Here is a 20,266-nt window from a genome sequence, read left to right on the forward strand (position 1 = left end):
TCGCTACTATAGCAACTCCAGCCTGAAGCACTTGTAACTTGCTTGTATGCAGGTTTCAGGTGTCGCGCCTCTGCCTAAAAAGACAGAATCTCCAGTTCCACAGGACACCAAATCCAGTGTTAATGTCCAAACAATCTCCACTTTTGAAAAGGGGAGTGTTTGCATGTAAACATGAAGTCCATTAACCGATGTTCACAAAGAATATTGATGTGATTCCAGTCTCGGATGGGTCTGTCGATCGATGTTTCGCAGCCTGAGGGGGCAAGTAAAAAAGCAGCCCACTCACAACTCCCAACAAAGACCCCCGTGGAAGCAAAAATATTGATTGCTGCTGCCATCCCTACCCCCATACCAGCTCAAAGATGTATCTGGGGCAGCAGAGGATGTATGTGTGAAGTACAAGTTCCTGTTCTATTAAATGACTGTAACTAGCGTCCTCTCTGTGTTTCCAGTTTTAAAGCATGGCCTTGAAGGGCTGTTTCAACTGCACATTGAAGAAAATGAAGAAATAAAAAATTCAACAAACTCAAGCACTGGAAGATATGGCTGTGGCAGTTTTTTCTGAAAGATTCATAACGGCGCTCAGGAGGAATCAAGGTCACTGCCATCCACATATGTGTAGCCTGAAATTCAATGGCATAGGGTAGCTTCTAAGAAGACAACAATTGTGGTTTCATGGGTGTGGGCTGAAGCTTAGTGGGAAAATCTTCTTTATGGGATGTGGAAAAGATTTAACTTCAATGTAACTGAGAAACTGTTTTTAGTTGTGTTAAAAAAAAAAAAACATGTTTAGTCAGAATTATATATGATATGTGTGACTAAAGAAAGGGGTCTTAAGAGAATTTTCAGAAGTGTTGAAGCAAAATGTGGCTTGTGATTGTCAAGCCACTTCATGCTTAAGTGTGTACCATAATCACGGGTTCAGCCTTAAATTAAACAAGGAAAATGAACAGCATACCCCTTAATTTGGCACTGCTAAAGTCAAAGACCAAAGGACCACAAAAGACAGGACACGCTCTTCATAGCAAATTATAGGTATAGATTAAGTGGGTGCGAACAAAATAGCAAATTAAAGATATATTATGACAGTGTAATAGAGCAGAACCAAAACTGAATGATTCATGAAAAAGATCTGATGAGCCCAACAGCTTGTAACAGTGCTAAAGCTAAACTAAAAATATGGTTCTGTTTCTGACTTTGAAGCAATTATATACGTTTTGACATAAGTCATACATCACATAGTACACAAAGTGGGCCACTTATTCCAAATTTATAGGACAGATCTTTGTGTATGCACAAAAGCTGAAATACACTATAAGGCGGAAATATTCAAATGCTTTTTGTCTGTTATCGATCAAAATATAGCAGCTCTGCAAGTGACATGCAGTTCAACTATGTGTTTCGGGGAATCGTGGTTTTAGATATCTGTGACAGGACTGTATTCTGCCCCTCTGATCCTCCTACTGAACAGCTGCTGATCTGACAAAGTGAGAGCCTGGAGCTGTTATTCTCATATGCCAAGAAAAGGCTGCATTGCTCCCATAAACAATTACTTGTGGGATCAATTTTCCAAAGCTGTGTCTACAAAACATCCACCCTCAGACTTCATCTGTCTGCATTTACAGTACGTCTTCTTACGGTATTTTTGAGATTCTGTGGCATTCCTTCTCTTTTTCATCCAAGTATATTATAGAAGCAATCAGAGGAGTAATTAGGGCACTTCAATGTGAACTTCAAAAAGAAAGATACCCACCGATCCATTATCTCTAATTACAGACATGTGTTGTGGGCACAAGATAATATGGAGAGCACATATGTCACAAATACAAGTAAATGAGGAGGTTGGCATTTAAATTCAGCACAATGCAGTGTTTTATATCTGACTTTATCTATAGTAACAAATACAACAAAGAGAGCGCTGGAAGAACCGCAAATTAAGCAGACAAGAGGAGCTGATTAGTTTGAGGGGATTTCAAGAAAAACAAAAAAAAAATTTTGGCCGTCAGGGACTGTCTTGACGACAAAAAACCATGAGTACAAAATGTGTGGGACTCACTGACAGATTAATTATTATGAATAATGATTAACTCAAAAAAAAGGAAGCCTGACTTGTGTTTTTTTATTTCACAAGAGGATTTCAATTACTACTCATTTAACACTCAATGAATCATTCAGGGAAAAAAAGAACATGTTTGTTTTTGCATGACTAACATTTTGATGACGACATGGTGAAGTTGGCTCATTTTCAATTTGGAGGCGGAGGGTTCAAGGCCTTGTGCTGGCAAGCTTTTGCCAAGCTGAAGAGCCTTTTAGCAAGATAATAAATGTCTAGCAGCTTCATGGGATGCTTTGTCCTTATGGGGACATTTTATCATTTATTAAGATTGCATGTTTTACTGTCCTTGACCTTGAATATGACCTCCATACTCAAACTGTAACGAAATAGATAAGAGCATAGTTTCTGCCTGTATATATGTTGCCATAGTCACACTTTGTGTGTCTGCACGCAAACACGACAATCTGTCACATCCAATCAGAATATAGCATCCATGTGTTACTATGTTGGTACTCCTCTCCACTGCTACCTAACAGTCCTCTCAGATATCATAAATAATAAAACAACACTATGCTAGCCTCACCCTCTCAAAATTCTGGTCTTTTCTGACCAAGGGAGGCATGTAGAAAGCCAAATACAATCAAGTCAAAAGCAAATATGTATAATTCTACGCAGAAAAAAATAAGTATTTTCCTATTTACACCAATGCATAATGAGATACAGGAGAGCTGTCGTGTCTCCTTGTGTTACTGCTCATATACCTGCAGCACTCAGACAGCAGAGTGCAGACACAGGCTGGCAGTACAACATGAACACTGGACTCTGTGAATGGAAAACACCCTCTGCTGGTTGTAAATGACAGTGCACCATGAAAGAGGCTGAGTCATTCCCTCTCAGAAAAGTAAGTTGCTGAAATAAACTGAAAAAGCCAAAAATTATTGCAGAGGAATGTCAAGTATTATCAGCAGGGGAACTGCGCTGAAAGCAAAATAATGAGCAGCATTTAAATGTAATCAGCATCGGCGTTGTGAATGGAAATCAGTGTGTGCCGTGCCATGACGAGGGTGCTACACAAGCAGCTGAAATGGCAAGAAGTCAGGCAGAACAAGTCTGATGGGGCGTGTTATGCTTGATGTGAAGAAGCTTGTGTTTTAGTGTTTAAAAGATCGCAGTGATATTTTTGCTATATCAACCATTTACAAGCCACAATTATACAGTATACATTTGAGTTTCCATGACCACTAAGTTCATACATTAGCAAATCCTGTTTCTTATGAATTCATGTGGTGGATGTGCATAGCAACGCTAATCTGTAATTTTATGAGGTGGTAACACAAGTTGCTGTAATAGCAGACTCTGGATTTTACTTAGAAAATGGCAATGACGCTGTATGTGATGTATCTGTAGAAGGTGACCACTGTATGAATTATAATTTAATGACAGTATGCTTATTCCCTATAATTTAAGATAGTCCAGCACATGGAGATGCAGGTAGGGGGAGTTTGTCCAGATAGAGCCAGGCTAGCTACCCCCCACCCCATTTCTATTCTTTATACTAAGGTAAGCGTAACACCTGCTTGCCCCAGCTCAAGGGGTTATCTCCGCATCTCAAAGTAAAGCCAATGTTACAATACCTCAAACCTGCATTTTATTTTTCTAATGGCCAGCAGGGGGCAAGTCTGACTGAATACAAATCCATGAGAAAATTACTTTACATTTCACTTTATTTATAAGTTAGCATTTACCTAATAAGTACATGGTCTCAATTGCTAGTTTCATGTCTGCGTCAATACAGCATGATAATAACTTTTTAAAATTGTGGTCCCATTAAGACAATAAAGCAGGGTACGCTTTAGGGGCTGAGTCTTCAACACGGGGGGGTCCATGGCCACTTCGGGGGTCCTCAGAGTTACTGCAGGGAGGGCTGCCAAACTTCCGTTTTCTTTTTTTTTCAACTAGTAAAATGTGTCGGAAAATATACACTCTTCTTGGGGTTTCTACCATTTTATCCCGTTATCAGGGTTTTGTGGGGAAGTTTTTCCTCAGTCGAAGCGAGGGTCAAAGGACAGAGGGATGTCGTATGCTGTAAAGAGGTATAAAGAGGTAAATTGTGATTTGTGATAAAAGGCTTTATAAAAAAAACTGACTTGTCTTGACTATTGACAAAGATAAAGTAGACTTTTAATAAAATGTATATACTTAATATTACAAGTATTAATGATAGGCTGATCGTTACCCATGAATCCTTGTGCAATCATGTGAGCTAGCTAAGGCTAAATCACTGTGTGGCACCTTTTTTCATATATTGGTCAATTAGCTGTATTATTACCAGTGTGTCAAGTGTACAGACATTCTTGTGAGCCCCGATTAAGTGTTTAACTTTTCGAGCAGAAGACTCAGACTTACCATCCACCTCAGAAACAACCAGCTAAAGTACAGAGGGTGAGGCTAACAGACCTAGCCATGGTACAACTGCTGCTGATTGGCAGCTGCAAGCATGTCCAAATGAGAGAAAACCCCAATATATACAATGTATGTCATAGGGATGCCGCTGCTGCGCCTTTCTTTCAGCTGAGGGGCCCTTGGCCTGAAATTCAGTACCACGGCGGTGTCCACAGGATCTCAGTCAGATCCACATCTCGCTCCCATACAGCTGCACCCTTCTGTCCAAATATGGTCACCTCTGTCTCCCAAAAACCAAGATGGCTATGGCCAAAATGCCAAACTTGTAGTTTCAAAACAGCAATTCATAAATCAGGGTAACATCACAAGGCTACATCAACATCTTTTATACAGTCTATGCCCTACCTGAATATTTACAGTGAAGACGTGAGATAGTATCAGTTTTCTCATCTTAATCTCTGCAGGATTCAGAATAATTCCTAAAATGTTGAATTGCTCCTTGAGGTCAGAATGAGAACTGTAACTGACATTGATGTCTGCATTTCCTGTAGCTTATCTTACTATCCATGAGCTCTGTGAGTCAACAACTACAAGGTAATTTGGTGCACCAGATGTCCATTTAATGCTGTAAATTGACCTGAAGTGGGGTTGAAAGGATAAGGACTTGGCTACTTTTCATCAAGCGGGCTAAAGGGACTAGTGTCAGCATGCACAAATCTGTGAGGTCTTAGAAATGAAGCAGAGCAGAGGCACGAACGAGAGCTGACACACATTCACATCACGTTTTTTTCAACACAGCAAAATGGGAAATGACTTGATGAACCAGCTTAGGAGCAGTGACAGTCAGGCAGAGTTCATGTTCCTACCTTAAAGGGGGGTGGCGGGGTGCAGGAGCAGGGCTGCGGTCCTCGCAATGAGAAGGAGGTGCAGGAGGGGAGGCAGGGGCAGGAGGAGGAGGGAGGCAGGGAGATGCAGGTGGGGTCGGTAGAGCTTCAGGAGCGTGTCTCTCCGGGGGTGTGGGAGGAGGAGTGGGGAACTCTGTGGTGTCTTGAAGGGGAGGAGGGAGGGCAGGCGGGATGTGGTATTCGGAAGAAGGAGGTGGGGGAGATGCAGGGGCACGGTCACCTCTCTCTGCCCGCTCAGCGAGGGAGGGCCTGCAGGGGAGGGAACATGAAAAATCAACAGAGAGACCGAAACACGAAGGCCAAGTATGGCGATTCAGACACCTCTCTGAGGAGACGCTTTCCTCGACATAAATGAACCATGACTTACCTCAAAGGAGAGCAAGATGGAGCACGCCGCTCTGTGTCATCACCTAAACCTAGCAGCGACTTGAAAAACAAAAAGCTCACTCCAACCATCCTAAGAACGCTTTGTTGTTTAAATTACATGAAACTCTCCTCATTAGTGCGCTTACACAATAGTCCATGTTTCTCTTGCTTGCTCCACTTGCCCTCTGCAGTGAAGTGGCCGACTTGAGGACGTCTGGCTCTGTCATCATCGGCCACCTGGTGGAGTGGATTTGGCCCAGATCCAGGCTCGTCTTATCAGGAGTGGTAGGCTCTCTAATCTGACAGGCGACGCGATGGACACCCATGCAGCTGTTTCCCACTTGGGGCATGCCTGCTGTTTAGCTCTAAAAATACCCCAGTAGCCTCTTTTGCAGAAAAAGTTTCACAATAACTCCATCAAGCATCGAGTCAACTGTCTGCTGAGCTGCACTTTCCAAACATCCCTTCCAGCTCGTTTCGGACTGAAACCGAGCTCTGTTTTTCTCTCCAGTAAAGTCAGAACTTAATAACGTTTAATGAGGGCGTGTGCTTTTCTTAAGGGCGTAGCAAGTTTACATCTGACTGGTCTGGTTGTTATCATTATTAAAGTATAGAATTTTGCAGGATGGCTGCATGAAGAGGAAACTTCCTGCAAATCTATATATGCTTTTTGTTTGGCCCCATTCCGCTCATTACAAATTGTCAGTCAGTGACTTTAACCAGCAGCAGGCCAAAGCTATACATATGTCAGCATCTGCGGCCAACTTGGCACATGCAGCCTGGAAATAGAAACAACCGAGTCACAACATATCTCAGCAAGCTGTCATAAGACAAAGATGGACAAAACAGCCACCGAGCAGATAGAAAATACATCAGGCATATAGAGAAGAGAAAATAGTCAGAAAATAAGATTACCCTGGACACAAGAGTATTCACTGGTTCAGTGGCTTTTATGTGCAGATAATAGCAGCAGCTGACCCATTCAGGTTAACAGCTGGAGCTACTTCCAGATATAATGTCTATGATCTCCCAGAGGATTTATAATAGAATGAATGCAATACGTTAGAGACAGCACATGTGCTCTTTTTCAGCAGCACACTTCTTACATCAGTGTAGTTTTACAGTTTGCATTAACACCTGGAGGCCATCCAATACAGGTTTTTACTGATGGTAATGCAGCAGTGTGCAGGGCGTTACTCAACGGCACCTCATATAAGCAGTTTTTTCAGAAAACAAATTTTACAAGGCCAGTCCAGGGATACATAGTAATCAGTCCAGATAGCACATCTGATTCTAAAACCAACACTTTCATGACACACACGCATTTAGTGTAATCTACGGGAAACAGCTGGACGCAGAAGACAGCATGTCCAGGCAGGGTGTTTAATGATAAATAGAGAGTTGTAAATAAAGCCAGCTGACTCGTTCTGAACTTTTTTAACGCTGTAATGATGGGAGGACCATTTCTGTCCTGCAGCCAACAGCTACCACACACATACACCACTTCACTGCACATTCAAGAACACAAACATATGGTTCATAAATAATCCTATTCTTTTCTGCCACTACAAAAATCAAATTATTACTTAAAGGAAGTCCAGTGTGGTTGAAAGAATGACAGACATGAGATTATCTACTCCACTTGTGCCAGCGAAGACACATGAACCTACAATTGCCATGGCAACTAGTCTATTTACAGTACAATGTGGGTTACAGCACATGCTATTTCCCTTTCACTCCGAAAACATAGATGAGAAATATCCTACAAAGCAAGCTAAAGAGTCCCAGTCATTCCTTATGGTGTTGAGTAACTAAATCATTTTTATTAAATTTGATTAAAACTGGTGTAACATTTTGCACCATATGTCAAACAGCAAATCCGTCAGAGGCCCTTTATAATCCCTGCTAGGTCTAACATAACTTATTAACCCCTCATTTTACCATGCCAGAAGGATTTCTGGAAAAACTCACAGACAGCAGTTGATGATCACTTTTACTGCTACTGAGAGGTCTCGCTAACCATCAATCAGGCAGCCTCCACATCAAGTAAGGAGGGGAGCCCAACATGCTCCAACCTGTAACATTTTTTTGAAGTATACTGTTCATTTCGTAACTTTGCAACTTCTTTTCCGCCTTCTGTCCCTTCGTCTGTCTATTTGTCCCTTCCCTCCTCCCATCTGGTGAGGTCAGCAGAGACAGACAGAACGTAATTAGCACTGGTTACCTACAGACCATCTGCTGCTTCCACCTGGACGGATTTAAACACCTACTGTAGACACACAGAAAAAAAAATAGGGCGCCTACTTCTTGTCAACTCACCCAAGTTTCAGCCATGGAGGAATCCATCACACACAGCTAAATACACGTAAGTGATGAAAATGATTTCTGCTGCTGAACTCCAAAACAGCGCAGTTTGTATGTCCCAGTCCTCTCCTCTGTCTGTGACTCTGTCATACACACTCACGCCGCAGCACATGCTCAAGTGTTTCTCTTGACTCTGGCTTTTGTTCCACTCTGTCTGGTCTGTACAAATGACTTCAGTGGGGCTGAGTGCCTGCCCAAATTCCTCCCACTACAGGCTTCAGTTCACAAAGCCGCACAGACTGAGCAGGACTGACAGCTAGGACAGCCCCGGGGGGCGGGGAGAAAAGCATATGTACACACACACACACACACACATCACCGACCATGCAGTCACATTTCTGTTTCTAACACACGTCCTCAAGTGTAACCTTATCTATTGATGAGACCTATAGTGGAAATAGCGCTGTCATTCCTCCTCCCTCCTACTTTTGAACAAACCTTTATGTCTTATGTCTCCAACAGCAGTGATGGGACAAGTGTTGTGAGTGACAGGGAGCAAGTGCTACTCTGGCATGTGGGGTGGCTCCTGGGCGTGCAGCAAACGGCAGGAGAGAGTGACAACTAAGGGAGATAACTGAGAAAGCTGAGAAAAATTGAGCTAAGTGAAAAGATATTAGAAGGGGAGATTTAAAGGTCCAGTGTGTAAGATTTAGGGGGAATATATTGTCAGAAATGGAATATAATATAACAAATATGTTTTCTTTGGTGTACGATCATCTGAACATAAGTCATGTTTTTTTATCACTTTAGAATGAGCCGTTTATATCTACATAGGGAGATACAGAGATAGACGAGGACCGTTGCACCGCCATGTTTCCACAGTAGTCCAGAACTGGCAAACCAAACAATGGCTCTCGATAGGGCCGTTTGTGTTTTCAAGTTCTCACTTTGTTTTGCAGGTAACACAGTAGTTAGCAACTAGATTAAATCATCTAAAAAAACACAAATTTTTAATGTCAAACTGTAAAAATCTCCTGAATGTCTGGATCTTAAGTTATCAGAGAAAAAAATATGAGCACACAGCAGCATGTGCTTTTTTTTAAGATAAGATTTTGGCTTTTTCCTGTATTAGAGAAAAGACAGCTTAAACAGGAAAGGGAGAGAGAGAGAGAGAGAGAGAGAGAGAGGGCAAGACATGCAGCAAAGGCCCGCAGGTTGGAGTCGAACTCGCTGCGACGAGGACACAGCCTTGTATGTGGGGCGCGCTCTATCAGGTGAACTACTGGGTGCCCCAGGAGACACTGATTTTTAACCTGAAACTTCTTTATTTTGTGTTCTTACCAGTTTTAATCACCTTATGCGCTTATTTTGGAGAGGAAGAGACTACTGTGGAGTTCATTCTTGGCACATGAACGATGTTTAAGCTGATTTCTTTCCTCACCACTAGATGCCACTAAATCTTATACACCTCTCCTTTAATTGAATTAAGATAAATATTTCTTACAAAGTAAATAAACAAGTACAACACTACTTTCAAACAGTGCATCCTTAGGTCCACAGTGAACAAAAGAATGACATCAGTAAAAAAAATGATATAAATGGAAAGTTAGTCTAGCAAGAGCTGTTAAAATTTCAGTAAATATTGAATGCCCACATGGAGGTCAAAGTGAACGACACACTGGTTTACAGTGTGTATTTAACTTTGTCAGGAGCTTTAACAACATAAACGGTTCACTGCCATTTCACCAAATCTGTGAGGTTGTGTTTCATTCACCCGATCAGACACCGTTAAACCACAGCAGACAGCAACAACCAACCAGACGCCCTCGAGGTGTCTGAAAGCCAAACAAAGCCACTGAGGGGACTCTCACAGCACATGAAAATCCATTTTACATGTGTGACAGGCAGAGCTGCTGAGCTGTAAAGCCTAGGTCCCCCTGAGATTCCCTCTTCTTACAAATAAATTAGTTGCAATAAAATGTTTCGGGCACGTCACTGCAATGGAAATGTTATGATAAGTTTCAGGAAAACTATGAGGTCTTAAAGGTCATACACAAATCATTCTGATGCCTGGTTTCCTGTTGGAAAACCAGTCAACCACAAAATTACCATTCTGCCTGTAAACTTTTGTTCTTTATGGTAAAAGGAAATGATCCTCAGATTTTGTCAATTAAAGATTACAAGGACATGTTTTTTTTTTTTTTAAATCTAGACTCTGACTCAACAATCCCTCGGTAGCAACCTTATTTGGAAACATAACTCCACAGTAGGGGTGTCACAATGTACCAGTATCAACGGAAACCGTGACATTTACAAATGAAATACCGTTAACATGTTAATAATACAAATATGATAATGTCATGTAAATAGTCCAGCACCTCTTACATGATTTCCGTTTGTTTCCATTCTCACTTTGTCTCCCTCCCACACCTCCATCTGGTAGCCTTTTTACTATTTCCAAATTGCTCTGTTTGTATGCTTTGTCTAATAATGGTTACAGACTCTCTTCATCTCTGTGCAATAGTGTTATGAGTGTAACCAATTTGAATGAGTGTAACCCCCCAAAACAAAACGCATACAGGTATGGCAAAATGAAATATAATATGTTTAGATTACACAATTATTCTTAGTTTCATAGTTTCACATGATTATTAACTAAGAGAATTGAACTGAACTGAATTGGATGCCTTTATTGTCATTGCATGTCTACATACAACGAGATTTACTGTCTCATTAAAAAAACTGTTTTCAGAGTGAATAGAAACATTTTTTTTTTCTGAGACAGTAAATCTTGTTGTATGTGAACATGCAGTGACAATAAAGGTATTCAGTTCAATTCAATTCAATTAGAATGAGCCATCTATATCTACATACGAAGCTGGTCCTCTTCCACGGAGCCAGCCATGTTGTTTCTAAAGTAGCCCACAGTGATCAAATCAAACATTGCCTCTAGATAGGATCATTTGTGTTTTTGCGTTGGCCGTTGTAGCACCCAGAGAAGTTTTTAGTTTTGCAACCTCACCACTAGATGCTACTCAATCTTGCACACTGGACCTTTTGATACTAATCTGACTGAAAGTCTCATTGTTATTTTTCAATTTTCTATAAATAGCACAATAATACTGTCAGTGTGAATTATTTTGGCTTCTTTCTTTTATAGTAATGTAGGCCTTCGCTGGAAACTGTACAGACTGTAAACCATTTGTTTTTTATGGTCGGGAAAACAAATTTCTATTTAAAAAAAAAAGTGGTGTTTTTTATTATTATTGTAATTAATGATGATTTGATCCTATGATTTTAAAGAGACACTCACCCGCTGTCTGGTAACTCCTCTGCACGATCCTGGACTGTTGGCTCTTTAAATGGCTCCTCAGGTGGGATCTCGGCAGGTTTTTCCACTCGCTCTTCTGGCAGCTCACTGGTCAGCTTCTTCTCTGGATATGAAGGCTCTGTTGTTGTCTCTGTTGGTTCTGGTTCCTCATTCTCTTTTGGTTCTAGGAGCTCTAATTCATTTTTTGTTGGTTCTGGGAGCTCTAATTCATTTTTTGTTGGTTCTGGGAGCTCTAATTCATTTTTTGTTGGTTCTTGGAGCTCTAATTCATTTTTTGTTGGTTCTTGGAGCTCTTCTGGGCTTATTGTTGGTTCTGGGAGCCCAACTGGCTCCTTCACAACTTCTGAAGTTACTGCCTCTCTTTTTGGTTCATGAAGCTCTTCTAAAGTCTCTTCTTCTTCTTTCTTGATTGGTTCTAAGGGCTGTATTTTTTTTGAGAGCTCTACTATATTTCTATCCTCCAAAAGCTCTACTTTTGTGCTCTGTGATGATTCTGGGAGCTCTACTGGAGGCTCTTCTTTTTTCTTGGTTGGTTCTGTGTGCTCTTCTTTCTTTGTTTTCTCTGAGAGCTCTTCTTTTTTTGTTTCTTCCCAGAGATCAACTTTATTTATTTCATCTAGGACCTCTACTTCCTTCTTTTCTTCCGAGAGCTCTACTTTCTTTGTTTCTTCCAAGAGCTCTACTTTCTTTGTTTCTTCCAAGAGCTCTACTTTCTTTATTTCTTCCAAGAGCTCTACTTTCTTTATTTCTTCCAAGAGCTCTACTTTCTTTGTTTCTTCCAAGAGCTCTTCTTTTTTTGTGCTCTGTGCTGGTTCTAGGAGCTCTGTTGTCTTCTTCAAAGGTTTAGGAAGATCCACTGGCTTCTTCACAAGATTCGGAGGAGGGATCTCTGTTGTCTTTTCTGTTGCTCGCTCTGGTGGTGGGGTCTCCTCCTGTCTCTGCGGAGCAGCTATCTCCTCAGTTGGAGTATGAAACTCTAGTTGAGGAGACTCCAGGGATGGGAGTGGTCTGGAAAAACAATGCAAAAGAGGAGGGGGTTGGAGGATTTGTTGTTTAGTTTACAGCACATGCACAAGGAATGACTGACAAATGACAAATGTGTGTGTTTGTGTGGTTATGGGGGGCTTGAGTGTGTGTGTGTGTGTGTGTGTGTGTGTGTGTGTGTGTGTGTGTGTGTGTGTGTATGTGTGTATGTGTGTGTGTGTGTGTGTGTGTAGGACTACTGTGGCTGCATTTGTGTGTGTGTTATTGTTGCAGTGTGTTTAGCAGTGTGAGAAAAGGCTCATTCTTGCCCTGGAGAGCAGGGACGATGTCACAGCTGATGTCATCCTTTGAATATAAAGGACTGCATTACTTCCATTAGACTTGAACAGGCACAGTCATCGGATCCAAGCTCGAGTCAAAACAAAGTGCAGCTCTGTGTTTACCTCCTCATTCATATTCATTGTCACGCTGCTCTCTGTAATATCACTCCAAACAAGGGCTGGACATGGTGTTACTGGAATGCTGAATTGAATAAAACTGCAGAAATCTACAAATACTTAAAACTGGTAAATAGAGTGAACGTCACAGATTTACTACCCATGGAAATATTAATATAAACATGCATATTTGCTTACCAAATCCATTACTCTTTCGTCATAACTGGTGACGCAATTAAGGCTACACATGTGCCTTTCTCTCTGTGATGTACTTGAACACATGATATGTGGCAGCACGCTAACATACTACTTGTGTGAAACATTAACAGGGAGCCCATGATGACCTTCACTGACCTCACAGACACATGTAGATACACAGCAGTTCTTTGCCATTAACATAGTTTAATCAGTGTGAAGTCTCATGTGTGCTCCTCTAATCTCTGTTTCTTAAAGGAACAGATCTACCCAAAATCAAAAATACATATTTTTCCTCTTATCTGTGGTGCTATTTTTTAATCTAGATTGTTTTGATGCAAATAGCCGAAGGTTGGAGATGTCGGCTGTAGAGATGTGTCTCTCCACCATAATGGAACTAGATGCACTTGCCTTGTGGTGCTCAAAGTGCCAAACAGAAGTACATCTGAAAAACTCAAAAGCAATAACCAGAAATCATGACCCAGTTACTCATGATAACCCAAAGACCTTGTTTTGAGCAGTTTCATCTAGGAACTATTGTAATTATGACGAACTACACTTACCAACCGTATCACCACTCAGGAGGAAGAGTACCTCTACTGCTTGATCACTTAACACCACTGAGCTAGCTAATGTTACAGCTCAGCTGTGGAGGATGTCATTAATATTTACATCTTGCAATGTCATGAGCATGAGCTTCTGGTCCATGAGTAGATGAACGCTTGCTGTTGAGTTTTTTTTAATGTATTTGTTTGGCATTTTGAGCAACACAAGCTGAGAGCCATATGGTTCCATTATATTCAAGGGAATTTATAAATCTCTACAGCTGTTATCTCCAACACTCTGCAACTCACACCAAAACTATCTACAGCAATACATAGCACTACAGGTAAGAGGAAAAATATTTATTTTTGATTTTAGGATTTCAGGGATCCCTTTGATTTTTACCTTATGCTTCAGGACATAAAAATTGTGATATGTATAATACTTTGGTTTATGACAAAATAATTCACAGTAGCCTCAACTGCACTTTATACAAAGTGCTAATTGTAGCATGCTAGTACACTAAGCTAAAATGGTAAAACATGGTCCACATTATTTCTGAACATCAGCATGTTACCATGCTGACTAGCATTTTTAATTCAGAGGTGAACTGTCCCTCTGAGGCATTTTTTGATAATGTCAAACACACACACACACACACACACACACACACACACACACACACACACACGGCTGTGTTTACCTTGAGTTCTCTTGTTTACACTGAGTGAGGGATGCAGCTTCTTTTAGAGCTTGTATCCAGTTTGTTTCAGGTTCTCTGGCTGTTAATCCAGGAGCAGGACTCTCTGAAACATCAGTGGATTTTGCTTTCACAGACACTTGTTCAACAGGAGCTTTTTCAAGTGATCTTTCACAATGGAAGGCAGCAACAACAGGGTTTACCACAATACCATTTTGGGGCTTTGACATCTGCTCCTGTGGCTTCTCTGACTGGTTCGGGACTGAGGGAGGGGTCGATGTAATATCTTCTGGGTGCTTTGATGAAAGGAAAGATGGGACTGTGATAACATCAGGAGTTATTACATCTGTTATATTATTGTCCTCTTCTGTCGCCTCAGAAAGACCGATTGAGGCACTCTCAGTTTGATTTATGACCTCCTGTTTTTTCATTGTTTCATTGTTCATTGCTTTTATCTCACTTCGTCCCGTCCCCTGGCTGCTAGCTTTCCCTTCATCCAAAGCTGCTTTATCTTCCTTTGTGATCTCCTCTCCATCAGGGCCTTTTATGGCTGTTTGTACTACTGGGCTGCTTTGTGCTGCTGAGGTTTTATCGGATGTTTGTAGCAAGACAGACTCACACACTGTACCCTGAATTTCACACTCCTCAGCCTCACTACTGTTGTTTTGTACAGCTGCACTGAAGCCATTTTCCACAGTTTCTGGATGCTCAGTGGAAGCACAGGATACTTTTGTGTGCATTTCTTCAGCCTGGATTGCACTTGGAATAGCCGCAGTGTGAATGCCGGGACTATCTGTGATGACCTTTGATGAAACAGAGATTGGGAAAGGTGAAGTCTCGTGTTCCTGTGATGCCTGTGACTCAACAGACACAGCAGTGTTCTTTGAGATCTCCAGTTTTACTCCTTGGTCTTCACAGGCAGCTGATAGATTGATTTTTTGCTGACCTTTGCAACCCACATCACTCACAAACTCTGGCATTAGATCTGTATCTGGCCCAACTCCCCATAACACGGGGCTTTTATTGTCATCTATCCCCTGTTTTGTCTCACCTACATGAGAGCAAGCTGTAACGCTCACAATGTCAGCCGAGGCATTTCTCTCAGCAGCCCTTCCACTCTCATTTAAATCACTGGCAAGGTGAGACAGTGCATAAACCCTGTCAACCGCAGCTTGCGCTTCCTCTCCCTTGGCTTTCTCTGGACCTATCAATCGCTCATTGCCACTGCTGTCATCACCTGTCAACTTATCCCTGCTCCCTGACAGACAAGAACTCCCCACAGAGGCGCCTCCTCCCTCCCCTACCCCATTCAGCCCTGGAACCAGTGTCTGGGTCTGCCTGACCTGACTGTTAGTCTTTTCTCCACCCTCTAGACCGCCACCTGACAATCCCTCTGTGGGATGTGTGGATCCCAGACGCTTCTGCTGTTGCTCCTGTTGCTGAGCAAAACAGTTTGGCTCTGGTGTGGACTGTGATTGGCCGAGAGCTGCACTCAAATCTGGTGAAGTGTCCCTATCAGGGCTGCGTTCCAATATCGGAGTTTGGCTCAAACTCTCGTCATAAACAGTCTGCGGATCACAACGAGACTCTGCCTCAGCACTTAGCATGGACTCAAATGGCTCTGCAGGTCTGTCAGGAGATAAAGAAGACATCTCTGTCTGGCTTTTAGATGCAATGCCACTCTTCCTTAGCTCCTTTATGTCCCTTATTGGTGATTCAGTCTTCTGAATTTTATGCTCATGTGCTGGCTTCAGGCCTCCAATTCTCTCTCCAGCCTCTTTATCTGGCCCATTACTCTGTTGTGACGCTGTGCCTGTCTTTCCTGTCTTCAGCTTGCTGCTGTCCGCTGTTTCCTTTTGATTGTCTATTGTTGCCTCTTCAACTATTTTATTTCCCTCTGCAAACAGCACAGAGGTCTCATCGCCCATTTTCTCTTTCATATTGTCTTTTTTAATTTCATCATTAGCTTTGCTGATGGGCAGGTCAGAGCTGAGTGGGCAGCTGATATTGATGAGGTCATCCTTAATGGATGCTTCACAAATAACAGGTCCAATGCTAGTAGGGCCTGGCTCAGCGTGAGATAGAGAAATTACATTATCAGACCCACCCTTTGCCAGTACAACCGCTGTACCAGGAGACTGGGTTGAAACATCTACACTGGTAATCACAGAATTCTCAACTTCAACGCCAGACTCCATAGCATCATTTCTATCCTCCAGTTTCAAACTAGTCTCATTTATTTTAACGCTGACATCCCCATGCTTCAGGTCCTGTGCTTTAGACGTTTGTGTCATGTCCCCACTCTTGTTGCCATCCACTTCCCCAAAGACTTTGCTGCTGTCACCATCAGCACCGCTGTTACCAGTCTGCTCAGGAAAAGAGATATCACAGTCACTAATGAACTCCAAGTGACTCAACATCGGGCCAGGAGGCTGCCACACAAAAGAAGAATTACTGGCACATTGCTCTGTAACAGGAATTGACTGGTCAGAGGCTGTCACTTGTGAAGTCGCTGATTCATCCTTTGTCAGATCAGCAGAGTCAACCGTGGGCTCCTCACTAGCTGTCGTGGGATCTATAGTAACTAGTCCACAAGGAGGTGTTTGATCTAATTGTGTGGGAGGCTGATAAAGGGGGTCACAAGTCTGAGGAGCGGCTGTGCAGGTCGGGATCACTGTTTCTGTAGAGAGCTTGCAGGTGACATCATCAGCAGGAAGCAGCAAACATGAGAGAGGTTGGTTACCTTCAGTAGCATCACGTATTAAAGGCGACTCCTGAGGCTTGACCGAGCCTTTAGAGTCAGCGTGTAACTCATCTAGCTCTTTCTCAGTCGACGACGGGCTTACAGCACCCTTCTCAGTTTCCGCCTCTAATTGCTTTGTCACCTTTGCTGACACCTGCTCCTCATCTGCTGGGTTCCTTTCTGCCTCAGAGGTGGCACTTTCTGTTTGTAAAAGGTCACCAGTCTGATTCCTCTCACTGGGATATGGTGGCTGTTTTGAGCAGGCCTTGGTCATCGACTGTAAATCCACAGTGTTTTTCTCCAAGTTAAGAGACTGATCTATGCCAATGTTCTCTTTAGCCCCCAACTGGGCATCCTTCTGTGGCTTTGCAGAGTCGTCTGAGCTCCGTATTGCTGGTTCATCCTTGGTAGACGCTGCATTTGTGGCAATTTCTGGCTTCTTCAAGCTGAGGAAGTCTGTAAAGGTGTAGCTGGCCTCAACCACGGGATGGTGCAAACTTTCATGCACAGTCAGTGGAGGTAAAGAGGCGCAGTCCATACCTGGCACCGGCATATTTCTGAGATCCACGGAGGAGCTGCCTTCTTGTTTCACAGTGTCTGCAAAGTGAACTCTGTTGTTGGCTCTGCCGTTTTCTCTTTTGCTTTGGGCTTTGACTTTGAACTCAGCTGCACTTTCGGCTGTCCTGGTGTCTGTTGTGCTACTTTCAGGCTGGACCTGTTGATTGCTGCTCGCTTGTTGTTCGCCTGGGATATGTTGTGAAGTAGTCAGAGGCTGAGGTGAGATTAAAGGCAAGACGACTTGGCTGCAGTTTTTCTCTGTCTCTGTGATGGATGACCTCTCAAAAGTGTGTCCCAAAGACAGTGCTTCTTCTAAATTCTGTTTGTGATCAGCCCTCAGCCCTCCGTTTGTGTTGCTGGAGCTCTGTTCAGGGTGAGCGGGGAGAGGTGAAATTGCTGCGCCATGCTGCTCCTGGCAGGGGTGAGAGAGACGGTCCTGTTCGGTGCAGATGCTCTCAGAGATGGTTGCATTCGGCTCACTCCAGCTCTGTGACTTCAGCTGTGACTCGGCAACATCGGTGGGCGGACACGTCTCAGTCCCGGCTGATGACACCCCACTAGCAGAGCCTTCTGGCTGGCTGAATGAACTGTGCTCTCTAGCCAGCCCTCCTTTCTCTCCCCCCTCCTCTCCTCCTCCTCCTCCTCCTCCCTCCAATCCCGCAGCACTGTGATCCTGACAATCAGGACCAGTGAGTGGCCCAAAGGGAGAAGTATTGATATAAGCTTCTATCCGGAGTGGCTCCTTTTCTCTGTCTCCCTCCTCAGCTGGTGAGATCTCTGTGTCTGCACTGCGAACGCTCGTCTCTCCTGGTCCCTTCATTTCAGTCTCTGCCGAGTTGTGTGGCATTTTGCTGCTGCAGCTTTCCTCAGATGCAGCCTGTCCCTCTTTGGCTGAGGAAGCAAGTGAGCATTCTCCCCGTGAACAGATTAATGTGAGCTGAGGAAGGCTGTCCAGGTCTTTTTCTCCGTCTGCAGAGCTGAGGCACTTTTCTGTGCCTCCAAAATCTTTCTCTTCTACTGCTTTTTCACTCTCTGTGATCGCTACAGAAGCTACTCTCTCCAGTGAATCACGCCTCACGCTTTCTCCCTCTCCCTCGCTTTCTATCACTTCTGGCATCGTGGGCGTTGCCAGTGGCAACGCAGCAACCACCACTAAAGCCTCTTCAAGGGCACTCTCCACACCGCTCTCTCCCACACAAGTTGGGCTGTTGGAGAGTGGGCTCTGAATATCGTGTGTGAGTATCACTGCCTCTGAGGTAACTGCAGCCTCCAGTGTGTGTGCATCTGATCTCTTATCGGCAGAAGCAGCCAGATTGATAACTGTAGTTTGGACATGTGTCACGGGTGTATTTTGGTTGACATCTACAGTTGCATGTTGGTTCCGCTGTGGGTTTTCATCTGAGCTGTGATTCATGCCACATGGGGCATCCGTATGGCTGTGGTTTTCTGACTGATGAGCCCCCTGCGAAACAGCCTGGTTGGACGCAGGTGAGACAGTAAGACAATCCTGCCAGCTACGAGAGAATGATAGTGGGGGGCTGGGGCTGGGCTTTCCCTCGAGAATCAGCTGTTGTTTGGAGTCAAACCCATTATCAGGCTGTTCCCCACAAATCACAGTCTGAGCATCTGCCTGTGACACAACATTTGCCATTGAATCTGTGTCATTACCTGCATTTACGAGACACACAGCCAGTAAATCATGTTCAGGTTGTGCTCCTGTCTTTGCTTTCTCTTCCATCTCTGGGCTCTTGTCTTCTATTTTGTTCTTTTTCCTTTGCTTCTTTTTCTTCTTTGCCTTTTTCTCCTGCCCAGCCTGTTTATCATCTGGTGAGTTCATCCATTTGTCTGACTTAGACTCCTGATCCTCCACACTGTGATTCTTTGCTCCCGTCTGTGTCTCTGATAATGCATCTTTATCCTTTAAATGAAGATTGCTGCCCTCTGTCTTTCCTGTTGCATCTTTACAAACGTTAATACTTGACCCATCACTGTCATTTTCTGTCTTTATGTCTAAATTCTTTGTTATTGCCTCTGTGACTTTCTCCCTAATCACTGCACTACAATCTAATGTGCCATTTTGTTCTGTGGCTGCATTAGGATCAACATGTTCCTTTTTATCTCCTTTCCGCTCAGTGAACTCAGCTTTTTTGGGGGTTTCTTTAAATAAATCTGCTTCTAAATGTGAATGTGTGGGTGTTTCCTTCTGCTCATCGATCTTTGTTTCTTCTTCTGTCTTAGTCTCTGGACATTTATCCTGGCTCTGTGATGCTTTTATTTCACTCTCCGTCTCTGCCGTCCCAACACTATTCCCAGTGCCCAGTATGTAATTCCTGAAACTAAACACAACTGTATCCGTCTGAGTGTTTGCTGCCTCACTGTTTCCGTGTGTACTCTTGTTTCCATGGCCTCCGTTGCTATGTCCTGGCTGGACTGTGATTGGAGGCAATGACGATGACTCATTGGATCTATTAACCATTACTTCTCCAGTTTTCTCTGCTACATCCTTAACCGTCTCAGGCGTGGTGCTGTGAGGCCCTGTGGGATTAAGTATCCCCAATGAGGCCATTTGTTCTTCACATTCCTGGAAGGCCTCTTGGAGTTCCCGGTCTAGCAGCACGGACAGGGGAGGGGTCAGGGGTCTGTCACCCGGGTAAGGTGTGGCAGCAGGCCGAGGGGATGGCTGAGCATCTGTGAGAACTGGGTCGCTGTCATGAGGCCTGAGACGAGGGTAGGGTGACACA

General features: G+C 43.3%; 1 protein-coding gene across 6 annotated transcripts in view; it reads right to left on the bottom strand.

Moving 5' to 3' along the window:
• tacc2 (transforming, acidic coiled-coil containing protein 2) overlaps positions 1–20,266 on the bottom strand; it is a 66,807-nt gene that overhangs the window by 29,284 nt on the left and 17,257 nt on the right. For all 6 annotated transcript variants that reach the window (XM_088086661.1, XM_088086658.1, XM_088086660.1 and 3 more), the window contains 3 exons: positions 14,228–20,242; positions 11,348–12,373; positions 5,326–5,613 (listed from right to left, as the gene is read on the bottom strand). In XM_088086661.1, the coding sequence (XP_087942787.1) occupies positions 5,326–5,613; positions 11,348–12,373; positions 14,228–20,242 (7,329 nt within the window). The remainder of the gene's footprint in view (positions 1–5,325; positions 5,614–11,347; positions 12,374–14,227; positions 20,243–20,266) is intronic.

The sequence above is a fragment of the Plectropomus leopardus genome, chromosome 13 (assembly GCF_026936395.1).
Source record: "Plectropomus leopardus strain MGB_pleo_1.0 chromosome 13, ASM2693639v1, whole genome shotgun sequence".
Classification (NCBI taxonomy): Eukaryota; Metazoa; Chordata; class Actinopteri; order Perciformes; family Serranidae; genus Plectropomus; species Plectropomus leopardus.